The 22,425-nt window shown below is 36.2% G+C and overlaps 1 protein-coding gene across 7 annotated transcripts in view; it reads left to right on the top strand.

Annotated features, from left to right (window-relative positions):
• Positions 1–22,425, top strand: part of LOC150094432 (protein alan shepard-like) — a 725,446-nt gene that overhangs the window by 373,798 nt on the left and 329,223 nt on the right. For all 7 annotated transcript variants that reach the window (XM_090411869.1, XM_090411870.1, XM_090411873.1 and 4 more), the window contains one exon: positions 17,151–17,308. In XM_090411869.1, coding sequence (XP_090267995.1) covers positions 17,151–17,308 — 158 coding nt within the window. The remainder of the gene's footprint in view (positions 1–17,150; positions 17,309–22,425) is intronic.

Raw genomic sequence — 22,425 nt, 5'->3', positions numbered from 1 at the left:
ATCCACCTTTCCTGTTCGATACTGCACAAAATCGGTGTAAAAAGAGGCTCAATCCCAGGCATGTTTGTTGACGTCCGAGCTAGTGTGTGTGTAAATTTAAGTAGCTCACTTACCATGATAATGACTGTGTTGGTATCTTCACTAAATGTATTATTCATTTATTGGAAAATTAGTTGTAGTTGTTAGAAAATTTGGTCTTATTATTACGATACAAACAGAAGGTAAGCTGCAATATTTGTTGTTGCAAAAATTCATATAGACTGATACATTCACATCTTACTTAACTATGCAAATCAGCAATCAGATAATGTCCACCTACCTTTAGAGTTCATTCACATAATTCTATAGATTTTAGAATTTTAATTCGGTCTTTATCTAGTCTGTTATTGATAACTATGGACCTCCCATATATCCTTAAAAAGATATCCCCAGAATTACCATTGTTGTATGCCAGTGTATATCAAATTGTATCTCCAGAATGTTACTTCATTGAGTCTTCTTTATTTGGCATTTGTTAAAAAGAGAGTGAGATTAGCCTAAGGTGACTGTGGTAAGATAGCATATTTATGCACCTATTCTTTTACTTATTGCTACTAATATATTTCCTAAATTATTCTATTCCCTGAGGAAGATACACACACAAATAAATAAAATTGTATCAGTGGTATAGCATAGTTGGTTTCTCTTTTGAATAATTAAAAGCCAACAAATTAATTTAATGTAAAATGAAAACTACATGAAATTTGTATTAGGTGATATTGGGTAAACATGTTTGCAATGATGTCGATGGGGGGGGGGGGGGGGCTTTTTAGAATAGAGAGTTTCAGTTGTGTGGGCTCAGAAAAAAGCAAAGTTACCAAAAATTATTGAACACACCTGTGGAATGTTAATTAGTGAATGGCATGTCCATTGTGTAACCAAAAGGATATGGACTTGTCATGATGTCTAGAATAGGGAAAGTTTGGCTGTGATTAGTGATTTTGGAGGTGGGGGATTTAAGAGATGAATTATGTGATAATTCAAATGCACATTGATTAAGGAAAATGCTATAAAGCATGCAAATGAGATGATCCTAAAACTGTGTAATTTAGAGTGGCATTTTTAGTATAATGATGTGACTCATTATTGCTACAGGTTCTCTAAAAAAAAAACAGATTTTCTATGCATACTGCTGTGGTTTATTGTCATAATTTGTATCATGTAATTTTGTTTCTTTTAAAAATATTTTAACTAATTTAACTCTAAAAATAGTTATAAATGAAATGAAAACTGATTTCACATCCTAAATATCTAAATATCCTATTTCATCAAATTACATCCAGTCAGCAAAGATATTACTTTACATTTGTTATTATTTTATATTTTATATTATAAAACAAGGTCACATTAAAAAAAAACATCCGTTTTGTGAGATGCACCTAAAAAGTAGTTATAATATAGAAGATGATACACCGATTGCAGCTTTCAAATATATACAGATCAACAGACCCCCCCCCCCCCCCACACACACACACAGCAAGGTGTATCATGCCATGTAACGAGTCATGTTTGTAGCAGATAAAAATTGGAGGAATATGATGCTCCCAAGTTAGTGCAACTATGTCCAGGTGAAATGGCTGTGAGAAGGGAAATGACAGTTTGAAAGAGGCATTGTGAAAGGATGCCATGTTGCAGGCCTGTCTGTTTGGCAAATTTACAAATTGGACCATACCAGGTCGATAATCAGAGATACCCTACTACCACAGTAAACAACCCACCACACTCATGGAACGTGACCGCACGATGCTACAAAGGATAATATGTAAAAATCGCCATACATTGAATGTGGAGTTCCAGGCATCAACTGGAACAAGAATCTGCACAAAAAACATTCAGAACCGAGGCTCACAACATGGATTTCCATGTTAGGACTACAATATGTAAGCCACGCATTACCCAAACCAAAATGTATTGTCTTCAGTGGTGCAAAGAGCATGTACAGTGGGACATGGAAGCTTTGAAATCTGTTATGGAGCAATGAATCACACTACATCCATCTACCGAGCAGATGGACAGGTGTCGGTGTTGTGAATGCTCACTGAATGTCTCTTACCAGATTCATTTCAGACAAATTATGGAGACAACAACCATGTTAAAAATAATTACTTTAATTTCCCAACGTTTCAACTTTCATATTAAGGTCATCTGGAGTACACACACATAGAGAGAGAAGCTGTATTACATTTCAAACAGTATGCCAACGAGACAATTATTTATCAACCATTATTCTACTGGCCTGACCTCTAGTGGAGAAAAAAAACAATCAAAGCTATATTCTATTTATAACATCATCAGAGAACAAATTCATATAGATAGTTTTATTACAGCAAAATGTGGTGTCCTAATTTAACATCAGTTGTTATATTAGAGTTAAGATTCTGGATTACTTAACAGTCTTATTTATAATTAACTCTTAGACAAAAAAGGTTATCTGAATAGAATATGTGCCTTCCATATTCTTCAGATTTTGACACCATCATTATTGTTAAAAATAGGGTGGTTGATAAGAATTTCATATTCCTCCTTAAATTTATGTTCATACGTTTCGGTGTGATGTAAAGAACAGGTGCTTTTACAGTCAATTCTATGTAGAGTATTCAGGCCATCATCAGAAAGGCCAGATTTACCATAGTTACTATATTCAATGTGCTGTTTATATTCCTATTTTTGGATAGGAATTGTGCATCCTGTTTCGCCTATATAGGGCAAATTACAGGTGCAATGAATACGATATACTCCAGGGTGGGCCAGCAGAGGAAGTGGATCCCTGGATGAGTTGAATAGGTTCTTTAATTTTGCAGAAGGTTTAAAGGTGGCATTAAGGTTGTATTTCTAGTTTTCTGTTTATTTTATCTGATATCCGTTTAATGTATGGAATGGTTACAGTTTTATTGTAATCTAGTTTATTTTTGTTTTTAAGTAGGGTCTTGTGAAGAATTTTGTTGATAGCATTTTGGCTGTGGCCATTTTTTAGAAAGGTGGTATTGCTGTTAACTTTTAATTCATCTTTAAGTGCTTGTTCACTGGATTAAATCTTCAAAGTCTAGTTTTTTAGTGTGTTAATGACACCTAGTTTTTGTGTCGGGTTGTGATAAGAGTTAATGTGTATATATATTGGCCAGCATGTATAGGCTTTTGGTAAACAGTGAAGGAAGACGTGTTTCTAGAAAAGGAAGTGTGTTCACTTTCAATCTCAGTTGTGAATTATATGTATTTGTGTTGTTTGTTTAGGTATCTGAGGAAAGTGTTAAATGTCTGGCAGCCATGGGACCAGATAGTGAAAACATCAACATATCTAAGCCAGACTTTGGGTTTTAAAGTAAAGAAATCTAGAGCATTTTGCTCGAAAGTTTCCATATAAAAGTTAGCAGTTGTCAGGGGGGACAATGGTGAGCCCATGGATGTATTTTCTTTTTGTAGGTAGAAAGTGTTTTCCACACAAAATAGCCAGAATGTAGTACATGTGCAAAAAGCACTGTGATATCGAGTGGGAATTTGTCCTGTAAAAAAAGAATTGTGGCATTGATTGGGATATTTGTGGACTAACTAATAAATCACCTTTTTCCAGTGTGATGTCTTTAATTTTGTTTACCAAGTGTTGTCTGTGTTTCTCTTACCAGAGTATGTAACTGCAATCATGAAATTTGGAAGTGATAGTGTGATCATATGGTCTGGTTTGTCTGCAGACCTGTGTTTGTGGCCATGAAAACGTTGAACTCGAAGATATCTGAATATTCTGGAGAATGCAATGTGGCCTACTTTCTGGCATTTCTACAGAACTGACCATTGTCTCAGCAAGATAATGCACTGTGTCATAAGGTCTATGTACTGCATTCTTTGTGGACATGAAGTCACCACACTTGATTGCCCTCCATAGTGCCCTGATCTCAATCCTATTGAACATCTGTGGGATCAACTAGAGCATCAGGTGAGGTCAAGGGATGTCTGCCCCACAACAGTCCAGAACCTCATTATATGCTTTCTGGAAGAATGATCTAAAATTCCCATGATCACTTTCGTGTGCTTGTGGAAAGTATGTCCCATAGGATTGCTGCAGTCATCACAGCAAAATGAGATCCTATATCTTATTAAGGTGGGTGCTATGGCTGTTTGTTCCTCACACTATCATGTCCATTAATTTCTTTCCAAGTGCTGCATATACCTCTACAATGGAATAAAAGCATGATAAATATATACAGCAATCTCTTTGTTATCCAGTTTGTTTGTTAACTGAAAGTACAGATGTATTCCAGGAGTCATTTTACATACTAACCAGTCCAAGGATTGGATAAGCAATGCTTTGTTTATTTGAAGGTTAGAGAATTCACTTTGCATTGCTCACTAAAAGAGACTTTGGCTGAAAAGGGATCATTGTTTGTATTGTTAGGCAGAAGGATTTACTCTATAATTTGCTATTTCCCTTGCAACAAGTTCCCTTATGCTGGATCAAGAGAGTCCAGATTCAGATATCAGTAACTTCTTTTGTCATAAGTACACCTTGTGTTTTGAAAGTCTACTCCAAAATAAAACAGCCTTGCTACAAGTATGAAGTAGTATGGCACAGTCCAAATTCTGTGATATTTGTGTTTAGAGGCTCATGATTATATTTTTCGAGAATGGGTTTCTAGATTTCCCCAGTTTTTGGTTGTGTATTGTGAGTGGAGGTGTTCCCCAATACACAGCATAGTATTTTCTAAAAACTTTGGCCTTGCATGAATTCCCTACTCCTTTTATGTGAAGTAAGTTGAATCCAAGGTGTAAAACAATTCATCACCAAAACCTGCATTTTGAATTCACTAAATGGATCATAATCTAGAAATATTGTAGATTATAACTTTTACTTATCATGGATTGTTTGAGTAATTGCCAACCAGCCTCATAATTTACAGTGAAACCTGAATTTATGAATGCTTCACATTCTGAAGGGTGTGAAATTATAAAGAATCTGTGAATGGTACTCATGACTTATTTTAGGTGGCTATGGTTACTGGTCACAACTTCATTTCTTCTAAGTTTGAACTCCCTTGCACATTCTGAAGGTACCACTCCAGCACGAACTAAAAATCAAAAATAAACTAAATGTCCATCAGTTGGCTGTTAATAAGGATATGACTTATCAGTAACTGCTTTTAACAACTATGGTTACTTTATTGCTTTTGTATACAAATTGTCTAATCTGCTTTTTTAATTTCATTGTATAAAAATCAATGTATATAAACATCTTAATGCATGTAATATAGTGAATTATGATTGTATTTTTGATAATAAAGAATAATTAAGAGAAAGATGTACTGAGATGGTTTTTGGCCTGTGTTATTCTTTATGTGGAAGAGAGATGAAGAAAACCTGTACTCAGCCAAATATCTGATTTTGAAACTTAAAAAAATTTCAAAATTGGCCAGAAAGCTAATAAGAATACAATCTTCAGTGTTGGAGTTGTGTAGGTATTGCATTACTTAAATTGGACAAATTCTGATCTCGCATGTTGGTTTTCATCAGACACCAGATGAAAATCTTAAGTGCAAAAAGCCTCTTTTGAATACTGTTTCAGTCCCATTTCTAAGTTATATATTATAAGCAAATTCAGATGAATCAGCTTGTGGCAATTTGTATGACTGACAATTTCTGGTAAAACGTGGGTACACATTGAGATTTTTTTATTCATGCAAAAAATGGATCATGTGGTAGAACCCAATAGTATAAATTGCAACAGGCTTTGCTAAGCAAATTGTATTTGAAGAAAGCTCTTTTTGAAGATGGCCCTAGCTTCTTAAACTGTCGGTCGTGACCCCATATGGAGTCGCGTAACTAAATGTGGGTGCCGTGAAAATTTTTTCCAAGATTTAATTCTTTATTTAAAAATAAAGAAGCACATCCATCTCATTAGTATGCAAATTTGCTTTCCTTTTTAATAAATGGTAAAATTATATGTATTCTAAAGAATTGTTTTAAAATAAATTTCTTTATGATTTATTATCAGTAAATTGTTGTATTGTATACCTATTTTATATACCTATATACCTGGGGTCGCAAGTGGAAAAAGTCTAAGAAATCTTGATGTAGTTAACTTAATGAGAGGAAGAATTATTGATAAGCTTGAGGAAGGCAGCAAAATTACTGATATTGCCAGAGAGTTTGGAATTTCACAGTGTGTGTGATGTGTCCAGGCTCTAGGCAGCGTTTCAGACCAATAGAATGTGTTTTGGATGTTTGCTAAGCAGTTGCCTTGCTCTACCACAGAGAATGAAGAGCAGGAGATTTTTGGTTATAACAGCAAAATGTTATCAACCACCACAGCAGGTCAGCTTGCAAGTTGATTTCATTCAAGTAAAAGTATGCAATATCTTGACAAACTATGGTAAAATGTCTGTAACAAGTAGACCTATATGCCCAAATGCCTGTAGTCTGCGTCCCTTTATCCACATCTCATTGTAGAGCACATTTTTAGTGGTGTTGTATCTATAAAAAATGAACAAGATGCCAATTGGCTAATGGACTCTTTATAGACATAGGTTCTATATGACACTAGCATGAAAGTGGTACTGCTTACTGTTGCAAGAATGTTCATGAAATAGATAGATACAGTAGGAAGGATCATGGGGTGGGGAAGAATTATGCTTAATGGATGCACCAAGCTACAAATGCTGGAGAAAAGGGAATATGACTGGTGAACGATATTGCAATGAAGTTCTTCAACGTCATGTTCGATTGTTCCATGGTGCTCTAGGCGAAGAATTCATTTTTATGGAGATAATGCCACACTGCATTGTACACAACTAGTGGAGATACTTCTGGAGGCAAAGATCTTAATCAAATTGAGTGGCCAGCACATTCCCCAGATCTCGGCTCCATAGAACACATTCGGAATACAATAGGAAGACATATTGCTGCTCAACCCCCCTCCACCAATTCCATCCCCCCTTCCCCTCCAGAAAACAAGGTTTTGTCCTTGCTTTGGAGGAGTGGGCCAGTTTGCCTCAAGAACTTCCGAAACACCTGTTGCTAAGCATGGTACGATGTGAGACCTGCACATTGCAGTTCAGGGTGGACATATTCATTCAGAAATTGTCTCTACATTGTTTTCTGCACATTAATTCCTTAACTATGTCTTTAGGAAATTTGTACAAAATTTATAACACACTTCTTTGTGTAAAATAATTTATTAATATGCTGACAATAAATTTATGTCCACATTTGACTCTTGGTATGAAAATTTTTTCATATACAAGTAAAAATGTTGTTCATTCTTAATACTGGACACCAGTGTATTTTGAATAATTGAACTCTCTCTTTATCTCCCCCCCCCTCCTCTCTCTCTCTCTCTAGGTAATTAAATAATGATGTTGAAGAAAGGATGAAGACTATAATTTGGCATAGTAAATTATAGAAATAAAGGATATTGAAAATAAGTTTATTTCATATCCAAATATTTGAATTTGAACTTAAAAAGTTTCAAAATTGACTAGAGGACTTATGAAAATAGAACCTTTAACATCAGAAGTATTGCATTATTTAAAGACATCAGCTCTACTTAGGTATTCAAAACAGCTGTCAGGTAACTGTAACCATCTTAATCCAGGGCACTACTAAATGGTGAACATATGAGCTCGTACAGAAAGTTTGTGTTCTTTAAGTAGTACAATACCTAGGCAACTCTGATGTCAAATATTGCATTCTTATAAGCTCTTGTCAATTCTGAAACTTACGTTTTGACTACTGTTGGTAATCGAAGCCTTAAACTAAGACCATCTTGTGCTTTGTTTTTTTAAGGAAGCGCAAGCTGTGGGAAATACCATTTGTAAGAGGAATAAACATGTGCCATGGCATAGTTTTTTCTTTTCTATTTCTTTTATAGATTAAACAGTTAACATAAATATTTTAACATAAATATATCGCATTGGTGGAACCGTACTCCAGGAGATTGATGAGGCCAGGGATTTGGGAGTGTTGGTGGATAAGGAATTGAAGTTTAGGGGGCACATTGCAAAAGTGGTTAAATCAGCTCATCAAATCGCTTGGTTGCTGAAAAATACTTTCACAAGCAGAGAAAAACAGGTTATTGTTCCTCTGTATCGAGCCTTGATAAGACCCCATCTAGATTACTGTGCCCAGATTTGGGCGCCAGGGTTTCTTCTTGATGGGGAGGAGGTGGAGAGGATACAGAGACGAGTGACCACGATGATAGCAGGTCTATGGAATGAACCTTATAAGAACAGGTTGATAGGCGGAAAAGGGGTGATATGATTGAGACATTCAAATTACTGAAGGGTTTCCTATAAGATTAATTCAGAAGATATTTTTGAGAATAGGACTGGTGGTGGGAGGACTAGGGACCATACATGGAAGCTGGGATAGAGTGTGGTTAGCGAGGGTGTTAGAGCTAGGTTTTTTAATTGGAGAGTGGTGAATGAGTGGAATAAGCTACTAGAATCTGTTGTTTGTGTCATGACTGTGAATGAATTCAAGGCATGGTATGATAGATAATGTGTGAATGTCGAATAGTTGTTCTTTACATGATGTTAGGGCCTCCCTCGATGAGTCTAAGGACTCCTTGGAGTTTCCCATAATAATTGATGGTTTGCAGAGAAATATTGTTATGTTAATTGTTTAATCCATTACACCTTTAAGATGGATACATGTATATTTCTCTTACAAATAGGCTGCAGTTTTTCAATTTTAAAGTTATTACATCAAACGGTTCTAGAAATTATGTAACTACTAACTTGTCAACATCATTAGTATTATTATTGATGTGTATTTCATGTCAGTAATAAATGTAACATGCCTCAAATACTTAGTTATGGCTGGGACTGTAGTGACACATCTATTTAGCCTTAATATTTGATAATATTTTTATATTCATTTTCCTCAGAATGGTTTACCCTAAATTTTTTTCTACTTTGGATAACAATGATATCTACTTTACTCGATATACACTAGATTTGTATTTTTTTTTGTTTGTCTATTTGTCTTCTAAATGTTTTTATGACATATAGTACAAATACAGATTTCATTTACATGGTTTGCTATGTTCCAGAAGGAGCTGTGGTTAAATGGTTCATTTGGGAAAGTGAATGCACTTGAGGATGCTTTTACGTTTCATCTGATACTAGCGTATTGTCAATGTAGCATGACAATACTAGCATATGGTCACCTAATTTAGGCTGTCATCAAGATAATGTGGGCAAAGAACAATTGACTAATATTAATGATGGAAATTTTCTAAGTCCACTTCCCAGAAGTGTGGATGTGGGTATTTCATAAGGCCAGAGTTCTAAGTATGCTGCGTATCTTTCTTCATGGTTGTGTTGGGCATCCCATCTGACCTTGGTATGCAAGGTATGGTGTAGACTCCGTTTATAACATAACGGCTCAAATGTATCTTTAGGTGATATGATAAATGCCAATTTGAGAGCTTTAAGATATATTTGACTTTTTTGTAGTAAGTATCCTGGCCATGTGTTTTGATACTCCCTAGTGTATGGTATGTTGATTCTGTGGACCTCTGGTGATCTTGAAGAGGGGGAGGAGGTTGATGGTTTTTGGGACCAAGTCAGCTGAATTTTTGTTGATGAACCTTTTATAAATTGGAATTCTTTTGTGGAGTACAGCATTAGTAGACCACACGAATGGCCTCTGCAGCAGTGTTTGTCATGTTTGACTTCCGTCCTGGATAATGGTGGGAGACCCAGTGAATGTATGTTTCCTATAGACAAAGCAAAATTACTGCTGTCCTAGTTTAGATAGTAGCAGTGATTTTGTTAAACTCATCCAAATCTAAGTTGGTCCAGAGTAGGAAAAATATTGTTCACATATTTTAGCATGCTATGGAGGATAACAAAAATGGAATTAAGGACCAATTGCTTTCAATGCTCCATGTAATAGTTGCCTAATTTAAATGATGTTTGACTGTAACAGCTGGTGTATGCTGTTACTGTGCCCTCACTCTGGTTATAGATTATGTGGTAATGAAATGAGAAATAACCTCTATTTATGACCAACTTAAATCTTGAATTAGATCTTGGAAGAAAATAATTTTTGGTAGTATACTAAGAAATAACTATTCAATCATCTTTGGATGTACATGAATAGCATGCTACATTAGAGCTCCCCAAGAAATCTTAAGAGGTGTGACAATTTAATTCCCAGAACCGTTGCATAGTATCTCCCATGTGGTGATATGGTTGGAGTCACACGAGTAATCATCTTTGTACATGTTTTAACTAACACATGCATAAACCTCTAGCCGATAGCCATTTGCTAGTTGCCTATTACAAAAACAATAGAGATCGGCATGTAAACTTTGGCATAAAAATGTGCAATTGAAATTTGGAGCAGCGTTTTAACACAAAATTTTGTGTGAAAATCGACAAAACTGCTACTGAAACTTTTCTCCCGATATCTCAGCCCTATTTCAGTTCACAATGAACTCAGGCTATTTCGTTTGGCAGGGAAAATTCTACAAACAAATAGAGGGGACAGCCATGGGTTCACCACTCTCCCCACCCTTGGCCAATTTCTTTATGGAGACCTTTGAAGAAAAAGCCTTAGCCTCTGACCCACAAAAACCAACCATATAGCTCTGCTACGTTGATGATGTGTTCACTATTTGGCCACATGGCTCTGAAACACTCCTCTCCTTCCTTACACACTTAAACAACCAACACTCCAGAATCAAGTTCACCCTGGAAAAAGAGGAAAACAACAGCCTCCCTTTCCACTAGTCACCTGCCAGCCTGATGGAACCTTGGTTTTCTCAGTTTATAGAAAACCCACCCATACAGGCAGATACATTCACCAACAATTCCCCCCCCCCCTCACAACAATATGGAGTGGTGAAAACACTATACAACAGGGCTAAACTAATCTGTTCTAACGACATGGCCCTAAACACTGAACTAAATCACATCCTCAACACTTTCTCAGCCAATGGCTACCCCCCAAAAAAAATCCAAAAAATATTAAAACCCACAAACGACAGCCCCCCCCCCCCACAACAAAGATTACTCTAAATCCATCACCATTCCCTACATCCTAGGCCCCTCGGAAAAAATTACCAAAATTTTAAAACAACGTGACCTCACCTCCTGTTACAGGCCTTACAGAAAATTTGCATCTCTTATCCGCTCCACCAAAGACCAAACACTTCCCCTAGACCTACCTGGTGTATACCAGGTCCCTTGCAGTTGTAAACTGTCGTACTTTGGCCAAACAGGCAAGACAGCGAATATCAGAATTTCTGAATACAAGGACTTCATCCAGTTTCACAAGTACAGCCATTCTGGTCTTGCAGACCATGCTCTGGATACACGCCACAGAATACGGTGGAAGAAAGCTACAGTAATACACCGTAGCAAATACAAATTCGAAAGACTATTTATGGAATCAGCCTCAGCCCTAAGAAACTCCCCAAATCTCAACAAATTTGGTTGTATGCGACTGCCCCAAATTTGGGAGGCATACATCAGCAGACCTTCAGCCCAACGGCCAAGAACACCTACTTAGCCTGCTAGAGGGCACCATCAGGACTTCTAGGAGAACGATAGCTTCGTATCTTCATTCTCAGTTACTGTGTTGTAGTGCCTGCGTGCAGGTGCCTTTTTTGTAAGTTCCTTTTGAAAATGGCAACGTGACGTTGCCGAAATGTCAGAGATATTTATTAAAGTATAATTTAATTTATATTTGGATCTACGTTGTTCAATTCCCTAAGTGATTTAGAAATGCATAACCAACGTATAAGCCTGTCTATGAGAATGAAACATTGTATCTTTTGAAAGTAGCATATGGCATGCATGCTCTGAAAAAGTCAAGTGTCTTTAAGTGGCATAAGCAATTCAAAGGTGGGCAAGAAGATGTTAATGACGACCCCAGAAGTGGGCAGTCAAAAAAAAAAAAATGATGGGCGCAAATGTGAATAGAGTGTGAGATTTGGTCAATCTGACAGACGATTAAGTGTGCGATTAATGGCTGCATATGAATCAAGAAATGGTCATTTTAACTGAAGAATTGGGTATGCAGAAGGTTTCTGTGAAGTTTGTGCATCGGATCTTAACGGACGAACAGAAGCAGCAGTGGCTTCAAGTTGTGACTGATCTTTCTGTAAATAAGCATGTTTCTGAGAGTAATTATGGGTGACGAAACCTGTTGCTTCCAGTGTGATCCCAAAACAAAATGCCAGAGCATGCAGTGGAAAACCTCGATTCCCCACGTCCGAAAAAAGCATGCATGTCATGTTTGCAATTCAAGACCATGCTGGTGTGTTTATTTGATCAGAAGGGAATAGTCCACTATGAATTCATTGAATGGACAAACAGTCAACCAGCAATGCTATTTAGAGGTGCCGAAAAGATTCCAGGATTCTGTTTGGAGAAAAGGACCTGAATCATGGCCTGACTAGTGGATCATCCATCACAACAATGCGGCAAGCCATAGTGTGCTCATCGTGAGAGAGTTTCTGGCCAAAAAATTGATTACCAAATTAGGTCATTGTGCTTATTCACCTGACAGCTCCCTGTGATTTCTGGCTGTTTCCAAAATTAAAGACAGCTAAAAGGACAAAGATTTTCTGATATCGCTGATATCCAGTATAATGTGAAAAAGGAACTCAAGAGTATTCCGGAAAAAGAGTTCCAGGCCTGTTTCCAAAAATGAGAACCCCGTCTAAACCCGTGTATAAATGCACAAGAGGACTACTTCGAAGGAGGCAGTAGCCACTAAGATATAGTTCTAAACGTAGTTTTTTTACAGGTGCATTCTGGGAATTAAATTGTCACACCTCATATTCTTCAAGGCATACCTGATTAAACTTTTTTTTTTAATTGATGGAGTTGTGTGTGTGGGCAGGTAGGAAGGAAATTAGCAATTGAATGGTTGATAAGCATATCGAGTGGATGACTGCTTAGAGGTGTTGTACATAGAACGTGACAAGGTGCCCTGGTTGTAATCAGCTTGTTCAAAGAAATGTTAGTGGTTTAAATCAATCCATGCAGAGAAATCTGGAGTGCTGGATATTATCAAAAATTAGGAGAAATGAAGTAAGATCTTCCAATAAAGAGGACAGGACTGTATTTTTAGTAGCATAGAAGTTGAGTAGATGTGCACCACATTGTCATATGGTAAGATCAGCCTTTAAAGCAGTACTTATGAAGATTTTGAAGACTCTTCAAATCACTGTAAAGCCTGTTATATGAAGAGGAATAGTGTACTGTAATAAAGAAAACCGATGATGGGATTTCAGTTCAGTTGAAGGACATTTCTATATAGGTGGAACAGCATAATGAAAGTATAGAAGAGTTCTGTCATGGATAGCAAAATCTTGAAGAGACTCTCCTTGACACATAGTGAACAACCAAAGGAGGAGGAGGATGTGATCCAATTACACTGTGTGGAAGGTAAATCATAAAATGCTAGTTTGGTAAATAGGCCTGTTTGGCCAATCATTTCAGATGTCCTGGATATGAAGAGCAGCCACTCATGTTTCTCCAAACCTTTCTGTGGATTGTTTAAAAAAAAAAAGTGTTTACTGTCACTTTGTAGATATGCAATCCATACTGGTGAGCACTGACTGGTGGCATCCAGGTGATGAAAAAGTTTGCTGTTGGTGATGTGCATCTTTAAATAATTGGAGGACAAAGGTATAGCAATTTGATCAAAAGGCTTGTCTATAAATTACAGCTAAAAACAACTCTTTATTGTTGTACTCAGATGTGCGTCTCTGTGATGTCCCCGCCCCCTCCCAATTATATATGTACATGTAGTTTTTCTCAAAAAAAAATTTATAAAGTTTTTAATAAAAATAATGATTTTTAGTCATGCAATTAATGAATCTGACATGCCCACGTGTTAACATTTAACTGCAGTTCATGCTTTTTTTTTTTACTTTCATACAGATATGGAAGGTAGTTAAGAGAAATAAACATGTTGATATATATTTTTTGAAGTGTCGTAGTTGTTACACGTTGTAGTTGCTACAACCTGCATGTTGTAGTTGTTAGCTAAGACATTTTGTGTTCTCCAACAAACCAAGTGAACATTTTGTGAGGAAAGCTATTCCAGAGAATAGAGGCAGTTATAATGTAGAAGATTGGGTTCAGTGGATCTCAAGTTAAAAGATACTGGGTGAGGGCTCTCATATAGAATGCCATAGCAGAAAGAGTACACTTCATATCTCGGCATACTTTTCTCAGAATAATGGGCCTTCTAAGAAAGATAGGTATATAGATATATGTAATGTACTCTTTCTGGACTTGCAAGAAATTATTTACTTTTGTGTATACAGCAGAAGAATGATACCAGGTGGTATCTCTAGCTGTGGTTACAGTAGACAGTGACATCTGGTATTGTTCTTCATCATTGAGCATAAATTCTGCTCAGATAAGCAGAATTTATGCCCAATGGCCTTGACAGGGTATAGAAGTTATGCCTTCCAGTAATACATGAAGAAATTTCCTGCTTTTGATCCTTTTAGTCTGTTTTGGATTTGTTGATCGTCTGTTTACATATGTTGCGTGTTTTAGTATAGCCGAATACCATCAGTTTTTTTTTTTTTTTTTTTCTGTACCCCTAGTATACTAAATTTTTAATTGCTGCCTTATAACACTTGTTTTTAAACCTTGGACAGTGGGTAGGAATTTTGTATAGAATTGGAGAATGTCTAGAAACAAGCTTTCTAAATATTCTAGGAACAAGTGTTGAGATCAGCAGAGTGGAAGCACAGAAGGTTCAGATCATCCCATTTGGCACTGTTTTAATGCCAAAGGGTACAATAAATCATCCAACTCTGTTGGATGATTTGAATTAGATCATTAAGCATTTTATATCCCTCAGCTGGAATGGAATTGAAAAAAGGAAATCCAGTTGTAGTTGTGATCATTTTTGTCACTTGGGAAGATCATTTTACTCTTAGGTTAGTTAGACTGCAGATAACATACATCTATGCTTAGATGCTGGTTGAAACGCGTTCTTTTCTCTCTTTGTCACAGAGACATTATGAAATATACAATATAAGAATTTAACAATGCATGCAAACCATAGAAAGAATTAATGGAAGAGATTAGACAGAAATTGTGAATTAGTAAGAATGAACAAGCACTCTCTGTTGGTGTTAGTAGGCAGTCTTGTCTAATGTCCTATGGCAGATCTAAGAATTGCTTCCCATGTCTTGGGAATATTTACACAATCATATTTGCTGAATATGTAGAGAAAAACTTCGTTGCTGATTATTCACATTAGTGCTTCATATAAACAACACCAAGAGGCGAAAAAATAAATTAATATATTGAATTTACCAAGATTTCACTGGTTTTCTACTCTGCATCAAAGTGCAAATTAAAACTGTAACATGCACTACATTACCACATTAGAAACAATTCAGTTTATAGCTGACACAGAACTAATGTCCTAACAAGGTGCTCTCAATGACCATTTAACCATACACTTAATATGAAGAAGTCAGCATGTCTGGTCTCATAATGGCTATTTCCGAATGTCTCTGGCAAATTAACGTAACCATACTTGTTGAGGTTGGAATATTATTATTCCAACCTCAACAAATTTGGAATATTGTTATTCCAAGTAGTCTTTCTAATGAAGAATGAGATAGCAGAATGAGATGTCATTTCCATAAATTTGAAGCTTGATGCATGGCGTGATTGCAGATTTTTTTGTGTTTTTACATGTTTACCTATTTATTTTATGTCATCCATAAAAATGCTTACAGAAAAAATATAATGCAGGAAACCATTTCCTTGAGAAATTAGAGGGAGTTGTGTATGGGAGGGGGGGGGGGGGAAATTGATTTTAACCAGCTTTTTTAATCTGTGGAAGAGGATTTCATACAGTGCTTTTTTGGGATGTATACAACATTAGCACTGCCACATTTATTAATAGCAATTTGTGACATATGATGTGGTACATTAGAAATTCAAAATTCCTAAATATACCACTTCTGCTAGGTTGAAAATTACCTACTCTGCATATTAGATAAATGTGTAGCATTTTACACATTTATCTAGTAATCAAATAAACTTAGTTATTTGATATAGAAATTTGCATTTTTCACCGTCTATTGTTAAGAAATTAGTATATAAATATTTTATTTGCTACATACAATTTTTATTAAAATTCATCATATACGTTTTTTATAATTATACAATTTCTTGTTCTTTTGGAAAATGTTAAATAAAATAAAGATAAATTCTTGTGAAACAATTTATATGTAAAACGTTATGGTGCCCAATTTGCAAGGTAATTACTTTTTAGTGCTTTGAATATGTATAGAAAGTGTATATAATATGCACTGTATAGAAAATAACTGGAATAATTGGTGAGGCAAAGTTACTGAAGTATCTGACATGCTGAAAATTTTATCATGGAAAAGGCATTGCCTTTGCTTAAAATTACACTGCAAATTGGGCACCATCACATTCCGCATATTATTAAGTTGGTCAGGTTTGTTGGAATATTTTATCTTTCATATCAAGAAATAGTCAACTGGAATAGAAATTATAAGTGAGGGATAGGTGAATGTAAATTAACTGCTTTCAAATTCTACCTAATGATTCAGTAAATTAATTACCAATGTTTACTCTAATTGGATAAGGCTTTGAAATTTTTGTTTACAGTATGCAGAGAAAAAAAAATACTCCACAAAGTACCCAAGGACTCATCAGTGGAGAGCATTCCACTCTGCACAATAGCACTATTCATTACATGCACAGAGTGCCATCAACCACCACCCAGTAGAATTTTTTGTCTGTGAGTTGTGTGTTTTCTCCGGCCAGTTTGCTTCTATGCAAATGATATTGGTTATTTTGACCATCTCGAGAGTTCACAGTAGGAGGGATACATATCTTACTTGTTCTTTCAGTTGCACTATGGAGGAAAATTAAGTCTTTTAATTGTTCTGTATGTTAATTTTTGTTACACTACATTCCTTTTTTTAAGAGTTATGCCTTAAAAAAATAGTCATTCATTTTTTTTAAGAGTTAGGCCATTGAATTTGAATTGCCATTATGTTGAATTTTATTTCTGGACTAAGAAACACATCGATACTAATGCATAATATGTTGCAGTAATCAAATTTGATGTATTAACGTGTTCTTTACTTATAGCAACAAGAACAAGATCCAACAAATCTTTATATAGCAAATCTTCCCACCTGTATGACAGAAGCAGACTTGGAGGCAATGTTAAACCCTTATGGTGGTGTGATCTCAACGCGTATTCTTTGTGATCCTAGCATGCAGTCTCGTGGAGTTGGATTTGCAAGGTAGCATTTTTAATAAAAATGAATATTCCCAGTAATTACTGTGATAAAATTTTAAGCATACCTTGATTTCAGTACACAGTCTTGAATATATTACACTGCCTAACTCCTATAATATGTATGGGATACTATGATAACACTGCATAATTAATTTTATATTTTTATAGCTTCTCATCAAAATGCTTTGATTAGTACAATGTGTTTTTAATTCAGCAATATTTGAGACAATTTAACTTGCAGTGACAATGTGTATAATAGTGATACTGCAACTCTCACCAGTTTTTTAGGGGTAGGTGTTGGGAAGGAGCTCCATGTGGAGGAAGAAAGATTGATTGTAAGAATTTTTGAAGCTGGTAAACAGTCTCACTTCTGAACTCTGTTGAACGTTTGTATTTTACTTTTAGTGAGGACTCTTATACAGATAGTGTACTTAGTCACAGTTCAGCAGCGAAATACTAAATCTTTTTTGCAACATTGAAATGGAAAAATATCTTGTTAACATGCTTTTTTTTTATTTATTTATATTTTTTATAATTTATTCAACGAAACTAGTAGTATCTTAACATTAAACCTTATTCTTTTTCATTCTCGGTATATAGTCATTCAAATTCATCATCATGCGTATCCAGGATTTAGGCCTAGCATGGCCTGTTCCCGCCTTAGAAGTCATCGTTTGAATTGTTTAAGAGGATTTTCTGGTTTTCTTTTTCCTAATGGCTTGTACTTTAAGGCTTGTTTTGGTAATCTTTCTGTTTTCATTCTTTGAATATCTTCCATCCATTTATGTTTATATTTTTTAATTTTTTCTATTACTAGTTCTTGGTTTAATTCTTTCATAATTTCTTTGTTTCTTTTGTGATCAAATAGGGTATACTTTGCAGTTTTTCTCATAAACTTCATTTCTGCTGTTATTAATCTTTGTTTGTCTTTTTGTTTTATTGTCCAGATTTTGCTTCCATACATTAAGACTGGTAGGGCTAATGTATTGTATACTTTAATCTGGTTCGTTTTTTGAACTAGGTTTGGTTTAAATATAGAGTTAATTACACCTGTTATTTTTAAATATTTTGTAATTTTTAGGTTTATATCTTTTTCATTTTCATATGTGATCATACATCCTAGGTAGTTAAATGAATTCACCTGTTCTAAGATCTTGTTAACTATTACTATTTTAGTTCTTGCTGGATCTTGTTCGTTAAAGGCCATAGTTTTTGATTTTTCTGTTGATATTATCATACCATAATCTTTGGCTATCTCATTTAGATTTAAAATGGCTTTCTCTAAGTTATCTTCAGAAATTGTAATTATTATTTGGTCGTCGGCAAAAAGGAGGGTGTTTAAGTTCACTGTAGGAGAAAGTTTAACTCCTTAATGAATATTTTTTATTTCATCTAAGTAAATATTAAAAAGAGTTGCTGACAGGGGGACATTCCTGTCGGATCCCTTTATCTCTCTCATATACGATAGCGCGTGATATAATCTTATTTGTATTTGATTATTTTCATATATACTTGTGATAGCTTTTGGGATATTATTTGGTATTTGTCTTTCTTTTAATATGTTAAATAATATGTTTCTTTTAACTTTGTCAAATGCTTTTTCAAAGTCAATAAATGCAATATGTGTTTCTAAATTGTATTCTCTTCTTTTCTGTATTATTAATTTTAGGTAAAAGGCCGGGTCTATACATGATCATCCTTTTCTAACTCCATTCTGTACTTTTAAAGTAAAGTTTTTGGAATATTTCATTAGTTTGCTATTTAAGATTCTGCTATATATTTTGTAACAGGAATTTATTATTGTTATTATTATTATTATTATTATTGTTCTGGGCAACTCCAAGGAGTCGACAGACTCATCGACGGAGGCCCTAACATCATGTCAAGAAATACTATTCAACATTCACACAGTATCTATCATACCTTGCCTTGAACTCATTCATGGTCGTAGCACCCACAACGGACTCTGGAAGCTTATTCCACTCATTCACCACTCTCCAAGTAAAAAACCTAGCTCTAACTCCCTTGTCAACCACGCTCTTGCCCAGCTTCCATGCATGGCCCCTAGTCCTCCCACCACCAGTCATATTTTCAAAAATATCTTTTGGATCAATCTTATAGAAACCCTTCAGTAATTTGAATGTCTCAATCATATCACCCCTCTTTCGCCTATCGTCCAATCTCTGCAACCCACAAATCTTCAACCTATTCTCATAAGGTTCATTCCACAGACCTTCTATCATCTTGATCACTCGTCTCTGGATCCTCTCCACTTCCTCCCCATCACGAAGAAACTCTGGTGCTCATAACTGGGCACAGTAGTCCAGATGGGGTCTTATCAAGGCTCAATACAGAGGAACAACAACTTGTTTGTCTCTGCATGTTAAAGAATTTTTCAGAAGCCAAGTGATTTGATGAGCTGATTTAGTCACTTTTACAATGTGCCCCTAAACTTCAATTCCTTATCCACCAACACTCCCAAATCCCTGGCCTCATCAATCTCCTGGAGTACGGTTCCACCAATGCGATATACTGCTGCTATTCTTTTCACCCCAAAGTGCATAACCTTACACTTTGCCACATTAAATTGACATCCATTTTTCCTAGCCCAGTCCTCCAAACTATCCAAAGCATCCTGTAAAATTTTGACATCCTGTGCACTCACAATTGCTCTACCCAACTTTGCATCATCAGCAAACAAGTGAACACTTCCTCTCAAATCCTTTCCTATATTATTGATGAACAAATTGAAAAGCAGTGGTCCAAGAACAGAGCCCTGTGGCACAGCACTAGTCACAAGCTGTCTTTTAGATTCCACTCCTGCATAAACCACTCTCTGGTATCTCTCCTTCAACCACCCTCCTATCCATCTCACCAACCCTATATCTATCCCCATCTGCTCCAGTTTACTGATTAGGGTTCCATGTGGTATCCTGTCAAAGGCCTTGGCAAGGTCCAGTAGCATCACTGTAAACCCATTACCCCTACCCAGTTCAGCCGTCACTGTGTTATAAAACCTGAGCAAGTTACTGAGGCATGATCTACCCTTCACAAAACCATGTTGTTCCCCCATACAATATCTCATTTTCATCTATCCAATCCTGTATTCTTTTCTTGACTAATTTCTCTAAGACCTTGACAGTGATTCCTGATATGTTAATTGGTCGGTAATTTACAACAGCAGCCTTGGAACCACCTTTATTCAGTGGAACTATTTTCCCCTCTTTCCACCCCCTCGGGACTAACACAGACCCAAGACTCAAATTAAACAAAATGGTCAAGGGTACTGACAATTCTTTAGCTGCTTCTCGTACGACACGAGCTGGTATACCATCCAATCCCACGGATGTATTGACATTGAGGTTATGCAATAGACTACTCACCTCCACTTCATTCACCACAATTCCCGTATAATCTACTGGTTTATTCGTTTCTGCAATGTCACCACCTGGATGATATATACTTGCAAACTGCTCACTCAGTAACTCAACTATATCAACTGATTCAGTTACTTCCCTTCCATCGGCATTCTTTAAAATCATTCTGCGATGTACATTTTTCCTTTTACTTGCTATATATCTAAAAAACTGTTTAGGATTCTCTTTAGCCTGCATGGCCAATGTTCTTTTGTAATCCTTTTTTGCTTTTCTTACCACACTCGTTACCCTTCTGGCCTGCGCTTTATACCGTTCATGTGCCTGCCGGTCACCTTTCTCCTTAAATTCCCTCCATAGTTGTTTCTTTTTTTGCAGCTCAAGCTTAATGGTGTTATTCATCCATTTAACCCCTACTTGATTTATTATTCAGACTCTAGGTATACAGTCAGCCATTGCTTCATGCAAACACTTCTTAACTGCCACCCATGCACTATCAACTTCTAGTCCTTGCAGTTGTACATGCCGTGGCATTGAACCAATCAAACTCCTAAGCTTGTCATACTTTCCAGCCCGATAATTCCACATGTACCCTGTCTTAATTGAAAATTCCACACCTTTAGCCACCTCCCAAGTCAAGATCCTATGATCACTCTCTCCAATTGGTGGCAATGTGGTCATATTTGTTACAGCCAAATCCTCAGATGTAATTACTAGGTGAAGCACACTCTGACCCCTAGTATTTTCCCTTACATGTTGTCGCAGATAGTTATCCCTTAATAACCGCATAAAATCCAATTCCTTCCTCCCGTGTGTCCTCTCCTCACTCCAGTCAATGCGACCATAGTTGAAATCTCCCATAATAATTACCCTCCTTGCACTCATTTCTTCTATTTGCTTGTGCATACTGTCACCACCATCTTTTCCATCACCTGGTCTATAGCAGCACCCAATTCTATATTTAGTTCTGCTAGCCACAATCTCACAACAAATGGCCTCAAATGTGCTCTTTTCTCTATCTTGCAATTCAACTTCTATTCTCCTTGGCTGCAGCTCATCAGCTATCATCAACAATACTCCTCCCCCCATTTTATTCTCCCTGTCATTCCTGAACACACTATACCTGTCACATTCAATCCCACTAGCTATATCATCTACAGTCAGCCATGATTCACTAATACCAATAACCTGTGGTCTGGAAGTGCCAACCATTGCCAAAAACTCTTCCTTCTTGTTCCTAATACTCCTACCATTAGTGTACATGAATTTAAGACCCCCATTATCCCCAACCCTACCTTCATGCTGTTGTCCTTATTCACTCCAATTTATGCAAAAGTCTACCATGCTGTGTTCTTTCAAAAGCCTTAGCAAAATCCAAAAGTATCATGGTGTATCCATTCCCCTTGTTCAGTAGTAACATTGTATAGAATGTGAGCAAGTTGCTAAAACATGACCTTCCATTAGTAAACCCATGTTGTTCATTGCAAAGCAGAGATTCACTGTATACCCAATTCTGAATGCGAGCCCTAATCAATTTTTTCAAAATTCACCACCACTTCTGAGATACTAATTGGTCAGCAGTTAAATACAGGGGTGCTTAAGGGTCAAAGCTGTATAACTGAGAGGAGACCTCCACATAGCCTTTAAAGGAATGCGGAGAACCGACCAGGGCTTCTGACCTAATGTCCAATGCTCACCTTCTCGTGGTGCACCCTGTTGGGTATCTACTTTGATACTGAACGAACGA

Source organism: Typopeltis vanoorti, chromosome 22 (genome assembly GCF_054136105.1).
Source record: "Typopeltis vanoorti isolate ZY-2024b chromosome 22, IOZ_Tvanoo_1.0, whole genome shotgun sequence".
NCBI lineage: Eukaryota > Metazoa > Arthropoda > Arachnida > Uropygi > Thelyphonidae > Typopeltis > Typopeltis vanoorti.
Note: the sequence above shows the minus strand (reverse complement) of the source record. Positions and strands in the feature narration are given on the sequence as shown.